Source organism: Chenopodium quinoa, unplaced genomic scaffold (genome assembly GCF_001683475.1).
Source record: "Chenopodium quinoa cultivar QQ74 unplaced genomic scaffold, ASM168347v1, whole genome shotgun sequence".
Taxonomy (NCBI): Eukaryota; Viridiplantae; Streptophyta; class Magnoliopsida; order Caryophyllales; family Amaranthaceae; genus Chenopodium; species Chenopodium quinoa.
This window is the reverse complement of record NW_018743920.1, coordinates 5010371-5031110: the sequence shown is the minus strand read 5'-3', so window position 1 is coordinate 5031110 and position 20740 is coordinate 5010371. Positions and strand designations below refer to the sequence as shown.

Below are 20740 nucleotides of genomic sequence, written 5' to 3'. Positions count from 1 at the left end.
ATGTCGCGTGGCCTGAGCTTGTTTCCGCCGCTCTTATCCGGAAACAAGGTACATCCGAGGAGTAGAAAAACATAAGCACTCAGCTGTGCGTCGTGCGTCCTACGTGCACTGGGGTACAAACACCGCTGCAACACGGATGCGATCTTCACACCTCCGTGTTCCCAAACACCTAGCGCCTCGGTGTACAGTGCAGCCCTGTCCACCGCCAACAACTCCGCCAGCAAATCTGCCTGATCCGCATCAGCCACAGCACAAAGTCGTTTACCCTCAACACGAATCCCCAGAATGGCCTCCACGTCATGTAACATGATCGTCATCTCACCGAACGGAAGGTGGAAAGAGTTTGTATCCGGCTGCCATCGCTCTATGAAAGCCGTGATCAGCGTACTGTCAATCTTATCGTGCATGGTGGCAGGAACGTGATTCACCCCAGTGCCCTCCAGTCGCTCGAACATCTCGCTCTCCGCCGGCTAAGCCTCAGCCCATGTACGCAAAAAGCTACAAGTCTTTTCCCGGGTATGACATTTCAACAACCCCATAACTGAAGGCCTCTCCTGGTCCTCCCAAATACGGGCATCTATGTGTCCTAGAAAGCTAGGAATCACACTCCCGTCAACAGGCCCACCGGGCACCTCACTCCTAACAACCCAAGAATCATTACCGGCCCTCGACCGTTTCCTGCTTGCCCCAGATACAGTGGACGCAGATGATGTGCCAGATCTACTAACAAACCTACCACCCCTACCCTTACGCACCTCCACCATATGTGTCTCGTACATGTCATCAACCCTCTGACTGAATGGACCATAATCATCATACGGTCCACTGCCATCGTCCACATCCTCATCCTCATCTGCGCCCTCCTCCTGGTCACCCTCCTCAACATCATCATCGTCATCGTCATCCTCATCCCGACGGTGGATCCGTTCTCTACGAGCTGAGGCCGAAATACCACGGGATCTGACATGTCTATGCCCCGACCTCTCCACTGAATAGCTTCTACTAAGAAGCTCTACATTCTTCCCCGCACCATGACGACCCAGTGAATTCTACACAAAATTTTAAAATATATAAACATACAAAAATTTTATACGAAAAATAGCTACCACTACCCAAATCAAATAAACTAAAAACATACTAACAAATTAACATAATAAACAAATTAACAAAACACTTAAATAAAAATAATAGAATAAAAAATACACTTAGAAAGGAAATAAAACCAACACAGAACAATACATATAAACATAAATAATTCATTCCCAATTAAAATAAATTAACTAACCAAAAACAATATCAATAATAAAATTTAAAATAAATTAACTAACCAAAAACAATATCAAAGTCACAAAAAAAAATATAAAAACAAATCAAAATAGAGAATAAAAATAAAAATGTACAAAAAAAACAAACAAATAATTGTAAACAAAATATAAACATAGAAAAAATAGACCAAAATTGAAAAAAATTATAAAAATAAACAACAAAATATAAAAACAATTCAAAAAGATATTACACAAAAAAAAACAATATTTTAAAACAAATATAAAAAAAAATAAATAAAAATAAAAAAAAATAAAGGGGGGGCGCCTTGGCTGGACGCCCAGCCGGCGGTGGTGGCGCCAGCTGCAGACGCCGCCACCAGTGGGCTGGCGCCTGGGCTGGACGCCATAGCCTTGGCTGCGGCGCCTAGATTAAACGCCACAACCGTGGCTATGGCGTCCAGCCCAGGCGCCAGCCCACTGGTGGCGGCGTCTGCAGCTGGCGCCACCACCGCCGGCTGGGCGTCCAGCCAGGGCGCCCCACCTCCGTCACGGCCGCCAATTCCTTGCCTTGCCGCCTCGACATTGCCGTTGTTTGAATTTTTTTTTTTTTTTTAGAGAGGTTGAAAGAAGATGTGCGATGAGAGTATGAGTGATGAGAGTGTGAGTGTTTTTTTTTTAAGGTCAAGGGCAATATTGTCAAACCAAGTATATTTTGTGGGCTTTATGTAGTAATTTGTGGGCGATGTTTAACAAATACCTTCTTTCATTCGCGCCCGATCAAAATTATTAAAGGTCAAATAAAGTTATGTAACAACAAAAGCGTATATTAATTTGTTTCAATTACTTTAGGATGATTGATTGTGTAGGGTACCCCTCCGTTTCTTTTTATTGGTTATGTTCAGATTTTAAACACTATTCATAATACTTCCTCTGTTTCTTTTTATTGGTTATGTTCAGATTTTAAACACTATTAATAATACTCCCTCCGTTTCTTTTTATTGGTTGTGTTCAGATTTTAAACACTATTCATAATACTCCCTCCGTCCTAGAATACATGAGACGTTGGACGTTTTTCATTATTCATGTATTAGTTTTGATCATAATTTGTTACTAACATAATAAAAACATATTTTATCATAAAATATGTTGTTAAATAGGTATTAATATAAAGTTTCAAAATATAATTTTTAAAATCATTTTCATTAATAATATTTAATTATATAAAAATAAAGTCAAACTAGTGCATTGGCATGTGTGCAATGTTGATTGTGTCATGTATTCTGGGACAAATGGAGTATTAGATACTCTTCAAATTTACTCACAAAGTAAAAGATATAATAAAGTCATGTGGGGTCTTGTTTCATTCGTCTCAACGAATGCTCTATTATTATTCAATTGTTATTAATTTTAAAAAAGTATGTAATGAAAGTTGTTAATGGTCAAATAGGTGTATTGATAAACAAGTAAAAGTCAAAACCTATCCAATAAAAAGGGACGGAGGGAGTATTATACTTTCGATATAGGGTAATTTTATGAAAAATTAAGAAAATTTTACCAACAACTACCATTTAAATGACCACATTTGATAACAACTACCATTTTTTTTAACCAATTATGTTGCGACACACGGCTGGCTGGAAAGGGTTTTTAATTATATTTTTCTTTTTTTTCCAAAAAAAATTTGGACCAATTATGTTGTGACACATGGCTTTTACAAAATAAAAATCACTCTTTCTTTAGGTCACTGGTAAATCGACCTAGTGGAGGAAAATCCACCCAAAAGTTCATAGTGCTTCTGAACAAACGTAAGTTGGGATTATTGAGAGTAAATCGTTGAAAGTTCGGATTAATAAATTAAAGTGAATTTTTCTAAAAAAAAAACATAGATTTTGGAAGCACCCAATATAATAGATCGAAAAGCGAAAACAAGTCGAATTCAGGGTTAATTGGAGGATGAAATGGAATCGCTTTACTCTTGGAATTGCTCAATTTAATCTCTTTAGTTTTAATAAAAATGTGTTCCTTTAATGTAAGGGGTGTTACTTATGTTTGTTGGGAGATGAAGCAAAATTTCTATTTCAGGTTTACATAAACCCTTGTTGAAGGAGGATGGTAGTAGGTGTTGTTAAACCCATTTGTATGTGATGACGGGAAAAAGCATAACAACATCATGACCTTGTATGTATGAGAATATACATAAGATTTGGTTTTGTCAAATCGCAAAGAAATGTGATTGACATGCATGAAACAAAGATCTCAAGAGGATTTTATTCATTTGAATTATTGGGGTCTCTTAGGATAAGACATACTAATTTTGGGTCGTCTCCGTCATTTTAGCAACATTCATAGACTTTTAATTGTATGTTAGAAAATACCTTGCACACACGAAACATCATCACCAACTTCCCTCGTTCGGTCAATAGTCCCATCGCATGTTTAAATGTATGTTGGTAAGCCTTATTTGCGTTGTCATCACTCGTTGTAATAGTTTAAAGGTAAATTTCGTTAACGACCTTAGTTGGTATTGTGTAAGGGCTTCTTATGCCTATAGTAACTTACGTTTACTTTACTTTCCTTTCGTTTGCTGTAAACTCGGTTTAATTAATGTAATTTCAGCTGATTTCAAAATTAAAAAAAATAAAGTAAAATCTAAAAATCTTACAAATAATTGATACACGTTTTGGTGCGTGAAAATAATATCTGAGAAATGGAAGAATCACGGAAAACTAGTACTTCTAAAACAAACTAGTATTTAGCCCGTGCGATGCACAAAATCATCTTTTTTTTTTTTAAATATATGTACTAAGACTTTTTTTAATCAAAAACTTTAAAAAAAATAAAAAAAAGATAATAAAAAACATTTGTAAATACAAATCTCTCTTTTTTAGTAAATTAAAATGTAATTTTACGTACATAAATGTAATGCAATATACTCTTAACGGGGGAAAAAAAAATACATCATATCATATGTAACATTAAGTAATACAAATTGCATTAAGCGAAAAAAGTAACTCTGCCAACAAATAAAATTGGTTTTTGCCTATTTATTTCAAATTTTAGCAAAAATAATATTAAAAAACACACAAAGGGTTTATACTCCGTACAAATAATTTAATTTATCACAATATTTATAATTGAGATTAAAATTGTAAAATTGCAAATTGAAAAAAAAAGAGGGAGTTAAACATAGAGAAAACAAACCTTTTTATGACAAACTTGATGAAAGTGTGAAACTGATCGATACAAAATTTGGCCAAATTGTCTTACAAAATTAATTGACTAAATTGCGGTGTAAGGTTGTATAATTCAAATTAGAGAAGTACTTCGTAGGAAGAAAGGAAATCAACTCAATTGCGGTGTAAGGTTGTATAATTCAAATTAGAACAATAGGAAGGAAAATAAATTTTAGACATGCAAAAATGGGGAGAAAGAAGAGAATTTCTAAGTTATAAGGACTATCATTTGGGATGAGAGTTGGAAACTGAAGTTTTCAGTAACTATTATTGGAGGATATTAAGATTCATAATAAACATTTAAAGAGTTTTCCTAAAAAAAAAAAAAATAAACATTGAAAAAGTACATTTATCCAAGGAAATAGAAAACTAATTAGCTATATGATGAAAAGACATAAATGAAAATGTTTCATTTAAATTAATAAAAAAAATATAAAAATATGTAACTACAAATGGATATTAGGGAGATGCCACGTGGCACTAAATTGCATTGAGCAATAAAAAGTAACTCTGCCAACAAATAAAACTAGTATTTAGCAAACATAATGGAAGCATCAGAACATATCAGCTTAAATATACATGATACCACCCAATTTTCACTAAAAGAGCAACCATGCTTAAATTTTAATTAGCCTATAGATACATAATACCTCCCACTTTTCACTAAAAGAGCAATCATGCTAAATTTTTAAACATTTTACATGAAGACTAATCAACCAACAACATACTCTATACAACACATCCTTTGGAAGGGGTGAGTTAGAAGTTCTGCTAGCATACTGAAAGAATTAGACCTGCCTAAATCAAGCTACATTTTGGTCAACCAACAACATGAGAATGCATGTAAGGTATCAATAATCAATATCATGTTAAATGGTGTGCAATGACCCCCTCCCATTCTCAACATCCAATTCTCCAAAGCTCCAAACACATAACACAAACACGAACTGATGGAAGGTTATGATGGCAGGGGAAATGTCTCCCCTAACAACTTTGGGTCTAGTCAAGAGCTATGTGCATAAAAATAATACTACATACTCCGTTAGTGTTTAGCCTGTGTTTAAACATTGTTAATAATCTTACGTCAATCATGCAAATGAGATAGTAATTAGAAATATCAATTAATTTTCATAGGGCTACTTACAAGTTACAACACTTTAAATCAAAAAAAATTATAAATTTAAATGTCAAAAACTTTTATTAATATTGAATTTTAATTCAATCAAACAAAACTTAAATTTAAATAAAAATCAAAATTCTAATAACCAATTTGATACATCCTATTTCAAGCATTAAATTACAAAATATTGATTTACAAGAGTTTTTAAATTGGCTTGATTAAAGGAGATGACTGACATAAAAAATGCAATTTTAACCCACAAAACCCAACAGTAAGCAAATCAATACTAATATAAAGTTCACAAAATCAAATTTCAAAATGCAATATAAAGTTGTTGAAAAGTTCACAAAAACTTTCAACAATTGCATGCATAGTAGGGAAAAAAATGAATCCATTTTAGCGTCAAATACAATTTCTTGTACCAAAAAATTCCATCCGAAGTATGATTAATACAGCAAAAACAAAATTCATCCATTAAAATTAATATGCTAAGAGAACGGCACGAAATCAATCTTTTATACAATAACATCTTTCCACCATACATTTTAAAGACTCAGAATAAATATCAACAAATTTGTCAGAATCAAAATTTGATTTAAGTTAGAATCTAAATTGCAATTTGAAAAATAATTATAACAAATTATTGTTTTTTTAAAAAAACTAACCTTTATTATGACGAAGATATTGAATAAGAAACTTGTAGCAATTGATTTTCGAAATTAAGCAATCGTCAAGGACACTGCAAGGAGGTATAAATTAGAATGTATTTTGTGGTTTGGAATTTCAGAATTAGGGAAGAGGAAAAGAAGGGAGAGGGAAAGAAGAAAAGGAAGAGACTTCCAAATTGGAAAATTTCTTAAATTCGAATACTTGGGGAAAAGTTGGACTGCATCTCTTCAATAAACTTTGAATATGTACCGCACTTCGAATCTTTCAAAATACATTTCGTTTGTATAGATACAAGTGTAAAAGATGGAAACGTTATATAGTTAGATTGAGAGAAGCCAAAGGACACCAATGAAAATTGTTGTTTTATTTTTGATAATGGGGTTAACGCTGTTGAATCAGATTTTATAGGTTGAAGTCAAAAAAAAAAAAAAAAAAGGGAGAAAGAAGAGAATTTCTAAGCTATAATGACTATCATTTGGGATGAGAGTTGGAAACTGAAGTTTTCTTTTTTTTTGGTAAGTAAGTAATTTTATTACCAGAACAGAAAGTTATAGAAAAATACACAAAGTAGAACTGCAACCTCCAAACTACACAGCCCCCAATGGGCACTCCACCACCCCATCCTCTTTTCTGAAAAGCTCACCTTCTAGGAAGAGTATCAAAACAGAAAAGGGGAGAAAAAAATAGTACAAACCTAACCTGAACTCAAGTGTTAAGGCATCTTCTAGGAGGGGCACTTAACAAAAGGAATAGGACAACAAAGAAGGCTCAAGACAGAACACAAAAAAGCCACTAAACAAAACAGACTCAAGAAGGCATAGTATTCCTTAATTTCCTCAACCATTAACAGTGCTTTCTTTTCCAATTCTGGTTGATCAGTTGGTGGCAACGATCTACAACTTCTGAGCAAACCTTGTGGCATAAGATCTCAGGAATCTGAATAGCATGATTCCAGAAAGCAGTATTTCTAACAGACCAAAGCTTATACACTAAATCTGCAAGACTAGCAAAACTGATCTTTCTGAAAATTGGATCCTTGAAACATCTCTTCCAGTGCTTCCATGTTTTCTGAATATCAAAATGGACTTCTCTGACTCCAAGCCATTTCCCTATTAACAGCAGGCATCTTCTACTATACTGACAATAAAAAAACAGGTGTTTATGACTCTCCACTGCAGCATCACAGAGAAGGCATCTATCAGTGTTACTAATTCCCAGTTTCATCAAAGTATCTCTGGTTTTGAGTTTGTTAAGCATAGCTAGCCAAACTATAAAGGAAGTTTTGGGGATGTTATATCTGTTCCAGATCCAATCCGTCCAATCCACCTTTTCAGCACTGTTCTGCATCCATTTATAAACTGCAGCAATGGAATACTTGTTGCCATTTATCTCTGAACCCCTGTGAGAGCTCCTCCTTAACATTACAAATCTTTTTCCAAGCCCACCCATCAGCTTTCTTTGGTTTATAACTCCACCAATCTTGATCCTTAATATAGACATTGTGCACCCATTTAACCCAAAGAGAGTCTTTTTTCTTAGCAATCTGCCAAATATATTTGCCTAGGGCTGCCTTGTTCCAGCTTTCACAGTCCCTAATTCCCAGGCCACCAAATTTCTTTTCCATACAAACATTAGCCCAAGCAATAGGAGGAGCTTTAGACAAAATAGCAGACCCACACCATAAAAAAGCCCTGCAGAGCTGGTTAATTCTTTGAATAACCGTTTTTGGCAGCAAGACACACTGAGCCCAGTAAGAGTGAAGGCTGATGAGAACATAATTTATTAAGACAACCCTTGCTGAGTAAGATAAGTTTCTGCTTGACCAACATACCAATCTATGTAGCATTTTGTCAATAAGTATTATTGAAGGCTATTAAGATTCATAATAAACATTGAAAGAGTTTTCCTGAAATAAATAAATAAAGAAATAAATAAACATCGAAAGAGTAGGAAATGAAAAACTAATTAACTATATGATGAAAAGACATAAATGAAAAAGTTTCGTTTAAATTAATAAAAAAAATGTAAAAATATGTATCTACAAATGGATATTAGGGAGATGCCACGTGTCATTTTGTATGACTTGCAAGAGTTCTTGTTTTAAAATATTGGTATAAATTTATTTATTTAAAATCCTTATAAAGCCCGTCTCGTCCCATAATTAGACGATCGTATAAAGACCCGCCCCATTTTATTTATTAGACGGATCTAACCATATTATAAAGTGTGTCGGGTCATGGCTTTTAATAGGGCTCCAAGGCCTCCATTCCTACCTCTCTCCTCTCAGTTATTTCATTGAAGCGCACTCAACGTTCTCCATTGAAGCGTTCTCCGTTGAATCTAATTCTTGTATCCCCATTGAAGCAACTTCTAAGGTAAGTTATTTTTTGCTGTTATCATCATATCAATTTCCATTGAATCAAATATCCCTAAAATTATGTATTTTTCGAGATAATTGAATATGAAATAAGATCTCTTGGCTCAGGGACGGGCCTGAATGTATACCTGATTAATTCAATTTAATTGGAAAGGAATGCGCTTTTTGTTTATTTTGTACTATGAAATTACTTTGTTTATGAAATTGTATAAAAGCCATTACAGGATGATCTGTTCAATGACAGATTGCTTTGGTGTAGGGTTTTGGTAATTTGAATTGATAGCACAATGAGAAAGGGATCGAATTCCCGTGGTGGTCGTAGCGCTTTTAGGACTTTACAACAACGCTTGGGGGATTGCAGCCGTTTTGAGAGTGAGGAGGATGCTGTGAGATATTTACGTAAGACTTATCCGGAGTACAGGAGGAAGAAAGACGTAATACTCACCAAAATTGTTAGGGAGGCCCGTTTCCCGCGGAATGATAGTAGTGGCGGTAGAGATGTTCAAGTGCAACAATCGACATCGACTTCAGCATTATCATCGGAGGATTCTAGTCCGAAGTTTGACTTGATGAGAACAATGTTGAGGGAAGCCTATTGTCAGGATGGATTTGAACCTGATAAAACAGAAGAGAGTACGGAGGCCAAAAATGAGAAAAATATAGAATTATTAGAAAAGGATGAGATGGAGAATATTGTGATGCTTGAGAAGACTGGAGGAATAGGAAGGAAAAATATGGAGTTAGATGACGGTAGAGATCAGGTGCACACGCATCCCATGTTTAAGGATCTTGGTGGCATGCGTGAAGTATTGGAGGATTTAATATCCGATGTGCTTATCCCACTTCGTTACCCTGAAGTCCTCAATCGGCTGTGTCAATTACGTGCAGGGCCACCAACAGGAATTTTACTGCATGGGCCTCCTGGGTGTGGCAAGACCATGTTGGCTCAAGCTATTGCTAATGAAGCCGGCCTTCCTCTGTATCAGATTGCATCGACTGAGATTGTATCTGGTGTATCAGGTATGTCATGTCAGAACTAGCTTATACTACGTATGTTTTTGATATGTTTTGTGGCCTTTAAAGAGCCTACTATAGCAGTACTTGATGTTGTGGCTCCTTGCGTTTTCATATTGAAGGTGAGTCAGAAGGAAACATCCGTGAGCTTTTCTTAAAAGCTCGTAGGACTGCTCCTTCAATAATATTCATTGATGAGATTGATGCCATTGCGGAGAAAAGAGAGGGCTCGCAGAAAAGGCAAGAAGGGCGAATTGTCACTCAGTTATTGAAATGCATGGATACTATATGTGAGAATGCTTCTGTAGCTGGTCAAAAGAAATCTGTGAGTGAGAGTAAAGTACATTCATCTCCAGCAGTTCCGGAGATTTCAGTTTCTGAGAACAAACAAGGCCGTGTTCTTGTTATTGGAGCAACCAACCGCCCAAATGCTATTGACCCTGCATTAAGGCGACCTGGAAGATTTAACTGGGAGATTGAACTAGGAGTTCCAGATGAAAATGCAAGGTTTGAGATACTTTCAGTCTTGACACGTGATCTTGGTGTTCAAGAGGGTTTGAACCTTAGAAAGTTGGCTAGGGACACAGCAGGGTTTGTTGGGGCTGACCTGGAAGATTATGTTAGGAAAGCTTCTGTACATGCTATGAGGAAGATGATAAACTTTAAGAAGGATGAAGGTAAGGAGTGTGCAGTTGGGCCCCAAGATGACGGTTGGTGGAAGCAACTACGTTTTATGCCTGGAGAAATGGAAACACTCTGCCCCAAAATGTCAGATTTTGAGGTAATACAATGTCAGCTTGAACTTTCCTGTAAATGTTTTCCCAAGTGTAAAAAAAGTTTTGTTCCATTGTAAAATTTGCTACTTTTGCCATTTATTGTCATGAAATATATTAGTTTATGGATATAGGTGCTTTTCCAAGTATGTTGATGTTTTTTTCCTCCTGGACTGTGTATTGATTTAGGTTGCACGTAAGAATGTTCAACCATCTTTAAAGAGGGAAGGTTTCTCTCCTGTTCCTAATGTGAAGTGGGAAGATGTTGGAGGCCTTGGCACGATAAGGCAGGAGTTCCAGAGCTGTATAGTTGATCCTATTAGAAATCCTGAAGATTATGAGGTAATTAATTATACTAATTTTTTTTTTCAAGTTTTCTGGACTTGTCAAATTTATTAGTTTGATTACAGCGTTAATATTTATTAGATTGCACGTACTCTTAACCTACACACATTTTGACCGTTGAACTTCTGTGATTGTTCTTCTATTTTTAATTTTTTTTAATTTTTTTTTTTCTAATAGTTCTAATTGTTTCTTCAATATCTGTAATCATTAAAGTGTGTAAGATATGATTTTGTGTTTTGCAATCACTAAAACTAATGTGGAGTAGCATTCTAGACTTTGTTATTCGAGAATTACTAATAACTACTTGTATTGAGTTGTTGTCAATTAGAATAGGCTTCATGCTACCATTAGTTTGTTATGCAATATTTATTTATTTAAATAATCGTGTGCAATGTGCAGTTTGTATTTTTTATGCAGTTTCTTATTGGATAAATGTAATTCGTTTTTGGTTTACTTAGGATTGCTGCATGTGTTGCAATGGTTTACCGTTTGTCTACTTTCTATTTAGGCCCCGTTTGGTTTGATGTAAAACATTTTCAATGAAAAATTAGTTTTCATGGAAAATATACTTTCAAGGAAAACCACACTTGCAAGATAGTTTTCCTTTGTTTGGTTCTTACAAGAAAAGTTAAAGAGAAATAAAAAATAGGAGTGGAAATGTGGGTATGGATGAGAGGAAAGTAAAAGAGGAAGGAAAATAAGGCTTCCCTTGTTTTGTAAAGGAAAATGTTTTCCACCATTATAGATGCAATTTTCCACCATTGGGAAAATTATTTTTCACGCCGTTACCAACCAAACAAAAGAAAATGGGAAAATCATTTTCCATAAAAACATTTTACATCAAACCAAACGAGGCCTTAATGACTTGTAGCCATTTATAATTAGTAGTTCATTTTACACATTATTTGAAGTGGTCAATGGTATTTCATTTTGGCAAAAATTTTATGGTAAAAATTACAAGTCAATATAGTGTAACAATGCATCAATTAGCTGTCAAAAATAAAAAAAACAAAACGACTAAAAGTGCAGCATTAGATATTGTTTTTCAAGTAACAGCTCTACACTACAGGCCATATTAAACTATCAATACACGACACAACGTGGGTAGGAACTTGAATATTGTGGTTTTGTCTACTTTAAATTGGGCTTATGGAGCTATGGGTTACCAAATTTAAGCTCAATAATTGTAAAGTAGTTGTAAAAAAATAAGTCATGGTTGTAAGCATTGAATTAAAAAGAGGTCGTTCCGTTGTATAACGGCCGCTTTGTAACGGTTTTGGGACTTACCGTTCTGACGTGGCTGGCTTCCATGCTTGTATTCTCTTTTCTACCTTTTTACTTTTGTTATCAGACGTGGCCTTCTCAATTCTTTCTTTCCTTTTCTTTTATTTTTTATTTTTAAGTTTATTTGTGGTTTGAAGGGTTAGCTTTTTCTTTAATTAAAATCTGTTTGGAGTACTACACTATGCTGACAGTAGCTCTTATTTTATTTGAGTGTAACAAAAATAGAGCTCAAATAATGTTAAAATAATTTATAAATGCCATATCTCATATATTGGGTTGTATTTAAAGTAGTTTTGGCAATAATATTGTATAAATAAATAAAATGATTTTAAAAGCTCAAAAAATGACTTATATGAAGTTTTTGAAAAAAATCACGCTGCAAAATTCGCGATCCGTTCTATTTGACCGTTGCAAGCTGCTTCCGCGACAACGCGTACGTTACCGCGAACGCGACAACGGTTTTTTTCCATGGTTGTAAGTGCTAAGTTGGGTGGGTAAAGCGGGATTGGGTAGGCGGGTATTACTTTAATTCCACCACCTAATCACTACCCATGGTGGGTATGACTATTGTACCCATACTCGTCTACATACCCGCCCCGCTGATGTGTGGAACCTGCATTTTTGTACCCACTTGCATCCCTATCGTAGATACCTCTCCATTCTATACGTGTGTTAGAAGTTGTTAATGGTACATGGTTTGATTGATTTTCATGAAGTTGAGTATTTTTTGTACATCATTTATTTATCACAAACTATTGGGTGCGGATGTCCGCACCCAATAGTTCGTGCGGCGGCCCAACAAGAAGCCTAATACCTTCTCCTATCACAAACTCCTACCGTGAGTACAACTCCCATAATCTTCTCTCTCCTCGTGGTCTCCTCCTACCATGGCTGCAACTCCCACCGAAGCTCCACACCCCCACGAAATATCCACCTCCACGAAACCTAGGCCACCACCCCTACGAATTTCTTACGCCCACAAATCCGACCACCCTCACGAGAAACCCACATATTCAACCACGAAAACTCTCAAAAATTCGACCACCTTCACGAACCAGTCTCGCAAAAACCCTCATATTTTTGGCTGATATGATTTGGTGGCGATTGGTGGCTCAATTGCTGGCTGAAGGTGGAACGGTGGTGGCGATTTGGTGCGGTGGCGGCGATTTGATGCGATTGGTGGTGATTTGGTGTGATTTAAATATTGGTGATGCGATTTGGTGTTGGTGAATTGGGGAACAGGGGAGTTCGCTTGGTGGTGGTGGGCTGTGGTGGCAGCAAGTGCGGAGGAAGGTGAGTGAACTTTGTTGTGATGGTGTTAAGGAGCGGCGGCAGGGGGTTGTGATGGTGGTGATAATCAAAATTATCATTTGTGAATGTATAAGCTGTAAATTTCAGAGAGTATGGTTGTGGTTGTATTGGTGGTGGGTGGGGGGGGGTGCATAGGATTAGAAGAGAGAGAAGGAATGCATGGGGAAGAGAGAAATTGCCATTTTGTGAAGAAGACAACATTATATCAGCCAACAACACTTGTTAATTATATAAGTCAACACATTATTAGCCAATAAAAATAACATATAAGCTAATAAAAATAACATATAAGCCAATTGATGTTTGATATCAGTCAACATTAGAGACGTTAGCCAACAAAAGGAAAAATAGAAAACATATCAGCCATCAAAAAGAATATATTAGCCGACACAAAAACCATATCTGCCAACACATGAAACATATCAGGCAACAAGTAAAATATATCAATCAAGCCTCCCGCTCCAAATTTGCGTGCGGATGTCTGCACCCAATACCTTCTCTTTATTTATTTATTAATTTATTATGGAGGAAAGCACATGTATTTCGGTACAACTAGTAGGTTCTTGTTGATGAGTGTTTCATGATAAGCTGCTGTCCTTTTTAATTAAGAGAGGTTTATCTGCTTTTTTAAGCCTACTTGCTTTGCTACTTCTATAGAAGTCATTGGGAATCCTTCCGCTGCCTGTGATATTTTGTCTTTTTTTAAACTGACTTTATAATGAGTCATTGCAGCTAGAATTTTTTTTACACCATTTCAACTTTCAAGCCAGTGTGACTGTTGATCTGGTTCTAATGTCTGCTTTTATGAGCAGCATCTTATGTCTGATGATTTTTGTATATTGACTCTTAATTCTGCTGACATTATTCAGGGATTTGGAGAAGCTTTGACAGCAGGATTCTTGCTTTATGGCCCCCCTGGCTGTGGTAAAACATTGATTGCCAAGGCTGTTGCTAATGAGGCTGGTGCAAGTTTCATTTACATCAAGGTCTATTTTTACTGTTCCCTGCTGTAAATCACCCCCCACCCACTCACCCCTGTCTGTTTGCATCTTTGCTTTCTGGGGATTGGGCCTTTAAAGCATACTCACCTTGCTATGAAGTACTGAATGTTCTGCTTTTTAAAAAAACCTTACCAGGGTCCTGAACTTATGGACAAATATGTTGGTGAAAGTGAATCGGCTATTCGCAAGATCTTTGATCGTGCAAGGAAATGTTCTCCATGTATTCTCTTCTTTGATGAGGTATGAATATTTTTTCTTGAAGTTATAATTATTGTTTTAAATGTTCACATTGTTGTTGCTCGTTGTTAGTTTCCTTTGTTGGCTTGTAAGTTTTAATATAGCCAAGAGAGGCAAATTTGAACAACCTTTCGGCCAAGCATTATGATGAGATATCTTAAAGGCAAATTGTAGTGTAATAGGCAATGGGTATATCTACATGTTTTTGTTTTTCAGAAAATGGGTTTATCTACATGATGAGGTCACTATTGCTTTTCTTCATGAAACAGTTGGAACATTGTATTTTTTTGATAGGAGAGAAAGAGGAGGGGGGGGGGGGGTGAGAGGTTGATCAAGCTTTCGGCTTTGCATTATGATGGGATATGAAAAGAAAAATTGTTGTGTAATAGGCAATGACTTTATCTAGGTCACTATTGCTTTTCTTGTTTTCCTTCATGAAATTTGCTTTTTTTTTCAAAGGGTTTATTTTATTTTTTTTATTTTTTTTTGGGGGGGGGGTGGGGGGTGGGGGGGGGGGGGTGGGGGGGGGGGTTGGATGTGGTGCTGTGACACGTTCGTATTTATTCTTTCCTACCTACGTTGTTTGGTGTGGCTGGAAATACGAAGCCAGAAGTGGTAATATTATATTAAACCAAACATTAATTTCCCTAACCTATGCGAAAGTCTTGCAATCCTAAATCAATGCAGAGTATCAATCTATATAATGTTTTAGATGCTTATATATGCCTTGAGGGCTGCATATAACATTACCCATTTTAAATTTCAATTTGCCCCAACAACAATTTAGTGACTAAATCATGTGAATCCCATTATATGGAGAAGACATGTGAAAAATGATATATAATTGATTGTATGTTCCTTTTTGAGATGAATAGTGGGATGATTGTAGGCTTAAAGCCTTTTCAATTACCTCAGAATACTTGCTTCCTTTTGATATGCTCCACTCATATTGGTGTAAAAGCCTCTAATGCTAAAAAATTTACAATGCACGTATCTATGATTTAACTTTCCACACCCTTCCTTTTCTCGGTGCATTCAGATTTGGAATTCCACTTTTCCTTGTAATTTTGTGAATTTGCTGCTTCTCTAGAGTCTTAGCAAACAAATTCGTTTCTTGTTTGAGATGTTACTGCCATCTGTTATCCAATGGCATGTAATCTATTTCCATTTGTTTGGTCTCATCATGAAATGCTGTGTTTTTTGCAATATCTTACACCTCTCAATCATCAAATCTAATCTTATTGGGTGTTTTCTTTAATCTCCTGTGTATACATTTTGATAGTAGAATAATTCTAAATTTCTAATAATTGATTGTTAGTGGACAGCTTGCCCAATCCGAGATATTAAAGCAATAGTTAACACCTCTTGATCATCACAATGTATTCATCCCTGCTAATCTCCTGATTGTTGAATTGTTAAGTGACGGCCAAACAAAAGCTCAAAGTGTTTTCCCAGCTCACATTATTACCTAGAGTTGGAGATATATGCTGTCACTAAAGCACTCTCATCTCAAAAACTTATTGGAAACTTAAATTAAGATCTTAAAGCTGTCACCATGTCAAGGATGTAATAATCCTTCCTTTTTATCTGCCCATTCTTCTTTTATATCAGTGTATTGCTACTATCATAACAAGAATAGGACTAAGATAAATTCAGGAATCAAATTCAATAGATGACATTTGAAAATGCTGAACTTGTCACAGGTGGATGCTTTGATTGCTAATTGTGGAGAATCTAGTGGGGTTACTGATAGGATACGTAAGCAGGTTATTCACTTTATACCACTGTATAGTTTTGTTTTATTTTTCACATGGAAGATGCACTCAGATGTTAAAATCTTGAATTGTCATTGCAGCTTCTTATTGAGCTAGATGGTGCAGAGGAAAGGCGGGGGGTTTATGTCATTGGTGCTACAAATCGGTATAATATTTTTTTAATTACTTATCATTGCTCATAATATGTTTTATCAATGCCAAAATCCTCCTATTTGACAGTCTTTATCTGGATGTTCTAGACCTGAGTTGATAGATCCTGCTTTACTGAGGTCTGGAAGAATCGAGAACCTAGTATACATTCCTCTGCCTAGTCCACAGGAACGTGGCTTAATATTGAAAGCTCTTGCAAGAGAGAAACCTATAGATACCGATGTGGATTTACTTGCTATTGCAGAGAGAACAGCTTGTGATCATTTTAGTGGCGCTGACCTTGATCGCCTGGTTTGTTCACCCATTCCCTGTTTCTTTTCTTTGCTATGTCTTTATCACAATTCTGGTACTCCTACATCCCTCAGTGGATGTTCATTAAAATCTTGATATTCCTTTCAATTAGCAATATAGTCTAAGTATCTTTTTTTTTTTTTTTTTTTTTTTTTTTTTTTGGAATACTGCTAGATGCGCCATGCCAATAGGTTTGCTAATGAGGAGAGGCTATTATTGAAGCAAAGGGGTGCAGGTGACATTCCTTGGATAATAAATAATAGTCATTTTGAAAAAGCATTGGTGGGATTGGCTCCTTCTCTTAACAAAAAGGTATAATTGTTTTAATTGCGTCGTTGGGGTTTTAAACTTTATAAAAAATGACTGTCTAACATGTCTTGTATATTCTTTTATTTCTATGTGGGGGAGCAGCAAAGAGATTTCTATGATAATTTGGCACGCAATTTTCGCCAACCTAACCAATGTCGAGACAAAAGCACTGAACACGTGGAGGTATAAAATAATTGCCTTCATTGAGTTTGTTCTCTGTAGTCTATATCTAAAATAGTCATATAGTTACATTGCCATGTTATAAGGCTATGTTTAGCTCACCTAAAATCTGGTCTGAATTTATCTGTTCAAATCTACTCTAATCTGATTTTTTTCAAGTTAAGAAAGTAATTAAAATTATGACTATTAATTTATTTTGATAGGAATACTATTATTACTCTTATTCAAATAAATAAGAGAGAGGGTAAAAAGGCGGATTGGTGTAAGGAATAAGGAATAACATAAGAGTGGGTGGAATTAGGTAAATATTAAAGGTTAAGGGAGTAAGATAGATATTTTTGCTTATTAGAAATAGAATAAAGATATGGGTACATCAAATTAAAATATCTTAAAATGAAATATGGCTATATCTATCAAAAACAAAGGGAGTATTGTTATTGTAACCTACAAATATGTGAAATTAACTGAAAATCTTATTAACAAAACAATTTAGTGTTGTTTTTAGCTTTGTACATTCGTGTTTAAATTACAAAAGTGTAAAAAAAATAAAACTTGTATGACAAGTATTTTTCTTGTGTTGGCTATGCTACTTCATACATAGATTTTGCTTTTTATAAAGAACCTATTTCAATTAAAATCCACCTCTAAAAGGAAATGCATATTAATAATTAGGGGTGTACAAAAACTGCAGAGATATAACCCAAATGCGAAATTTAGTGCTGGGACTGGGATTGTTTTTATTCCTGCTAAAAGTATAAATATCTTCAGAGAATTAGAGTACTATTTGTGCAGTGATTTGATTTGTTTTGCTTTTATGATGGTAGTTTAATTACTCAATTAAATGTAGAAGTAATTAATTAACTGGTTATTTGTTGCTTTAGGAATTGCTGTTTTCAATGAATTTTAATGTTCAAGAGCAACAGTGATTGTGTTGTTCTGTTTTGAGGGTGTGCATTTCTTCACAAAAAACAAGAGCTTGGGTGTGAATATGTGATCATCTATCTGATTTTCCCTCTATTTTTTTGGTTGATTTTTTAAGTTTTCAATTTATTAATCTGAAATATGAATGCTCCAGACAAACCAAATGGGGTGCTTGATGCACAGAATCTCAGTATTGGGTGTGGGGCTAACCAAGACCTGAGATTATATTCATTCTGGATCACAGCCTTTGAATCTCTGAGATTATATTCATTGTTATTAATCACTATTAATATATTCTATATTGTTTTTTATTTAGAGGTGCAACGTGGTGAATCTAACGATGTAGACGATGAAGTTGTTTTCGTGGACTCATTAGTGTGAATCACGCAATCAAAGGGAAAACAACTCGTCCAAATTCAAGTTGTCCTTGGAGAATTTATGTATTTCTAGTATTTGAAACTTGAGGGACTTTATGTAATGTTATGAGTTTTCGTGGACTCATTTGTATTTTCGGTGGACTCATTTGTATTTTTGGTGTTTGGGAATTGGGACTTTATAGACATTATGTAGTTTTGTGATTGATAATTTGGGATTTTATGTAATTATTAAATTATGCAACAGGTCTAAAAATCACAAAACAGGTCCATATGTAGGTCCAACAGGTTATTTATTAAAAAAAAAAAAAAAAAAAAAAACGAAAAAATAACAAAACAGGCCTATTCAGGTCCAAACCTGGACCGGACCTGATTTTTCAGGTCTGACCCAGAATCGGATCTGTTGAATTAGGTCCGGTCCCCGGTCCTCGTAATTCCCTAATTCAGGTCCGGTCCGGTTTTGGACCGGTGTACACCCCTAAGAATATACAACAAAATAAAAAATGTTACATCTCTCTAGATGCCTTAACATGTTACATGTGCATCATACTTACAATTGTACCATTCCGATGATGCATTGATTCATGTTCTCATTAAAGCCGTCCAAAATGAATAAATTATAATTAATACTAATTTATAAAACAAGTTCTCTGATTTGATTATTTCTAAATCGGCCTGAACTTTTTTTTATTCTTATTTTTTTATTGTGATATGATATAGTGATATGGAATAAACATGTTTTCTTATCTGTTTGATTTGAACTTTTTTGCTTTTGTATATGATCTGATTTGATCTTAGCCTAATTCCATGATTTTGATATTTATATTTAAGTTGTTGTGAACTGTTGGTTTTACTCAACTGGTGTCCCTTAGAGTTATGATTTACACTTGAGCCTTTTCCTACTGCTAATACTGCTTTGTTTTTTTCCATGAAAGGTAATGTGTTGAATTTAATGGTTCTTACCGCTTTAACTGCATTATAAAAAGCGTGACAAGACTACTAACTACTATATGGCGGTGGTATGAATTGTTCCTCACTTGGGATCTTTGTTGATGGCATTGACTTAACATAATCCATGTTTTGCTCATGTTCTTGGAAGGGTAACTATGTTGCTCATGTATTGGCCAAATTTCCTTTAAAAAAGAATTTTGAAGTCAGGGTCTCCTGATACATCCCCCCCATGTACGAGTACTCTTGAATGAACTCTGTTTGCTATGGTGATGAATCTAAAAGGCTCTTGTTGTCGCATGTTGAGAATGGTTATGCTGTGGTGGTGTACTCTGGTGCTGGACCTGTTGGTGTTGGTATTACCATTGCTCATTTAACTTTCCCATTGCAGTGAGACAATGAGCTATACTTTAAGCCCTGCTTCTGTATAGAACTTCATTTTGGGGACATATTTAAAAGCAATAATTTTAGAGGGACAATACCACAAAACCATTGCATATATGACTATATGAGGGTTATTAGCTATAGGATCATCTTGATTATTGTTGAGATGCCATTCACTATAAATTTTGTATTAATATTATTATCTTTTTGTAAAACTTCATGTTCTTGTTTATGGAATTTTAGTTGTTATCTATAAACTACGGAGTACTCCTGTGGTTTCGTCCCATGTGTGCCTATTTTTTTAGTACGATCTTGAAGATATACTTTTGACTATCAATATTTTCCATTACTTTTCCCGTTTTTTAATAGTTGCTCGACTTTTTATTTCCGGCCGTTTTTAAATACTTGCTCTATTTCCTTATTTGGAAAACTTTTACAATAAGTAATTCATTTCTCTCAACTAGTGGACCTAACATAAATAATACTAGATGGAAGCCCGTGCGATGCGCTTTTTTCATCTAAGATTTTTAATTATTTGTATTGTATTTAATAATTTAAGACAAAATTACAAAAGTTTAATATTTATTTTTTTATTATTATAATTTATAATGAATTTGTTAAATATAAATAATTTGTAAATATGATATATATATAATTATTTGATTTATTTTACTATTTAATAATTTTAGACGAAAAAAACACATAATAATTAATTAAAAAGTTATTGCCTATTACAAAAGTATAATTTTTTTTAATGTAATTTATTATGCAACTTTATA

At 34.9% G+C, this 20740-nt stretch overlaps 2 protein-coding genes across 2 annotated transcripts; one reads left to right on the top strand and one right to left on the bottom strand.

Moving 5' to 3' along the window:
* Positions 1-7130: 7130 nt before the first annotated feature.
* LOC110688552 lies at positions 7131-7787 on the bottom strand. The gene has a single exon (XM_021865321.1). It carries the CDS (start codon positions 7785-7787, stop codon positions 7131-7133), a length of 657 nt encoding a protein of 218 aa, XP_021721013.1.
* A 768-nt stretch (positions 7788-8555) lies between these two features.
* LOC110688082 (cell division control protein 48 homolog C-like) lies at positions 8556-18873 on the top strand. Its single transcript, XM_021864762.1, has 12 exons — positions 8556-8662; positions 8924-9684; positions 9801-10459; positions 10641-10793; positions 14261-14377; positions 14528-14632; positions 16333-16395; positions 16485-16549; positions 16644-16845; positions 17020-17157; positions 17257-17337; positions 18572-18873. Exons 2-12 carry the CDS (start codon positions 8952-8954, stop codon positions 18599-18601), a joined length of 2346 nt encoding a protein of 781 aa, XP_021720454.1. The 5' UTR covers positions 8556-8662; positions 8924-8951; the 3' UTR covers positions 18602-18873.
* The last annotated feature ends 1867 nt before the right edge of the window (positions 18874-20740 follow it).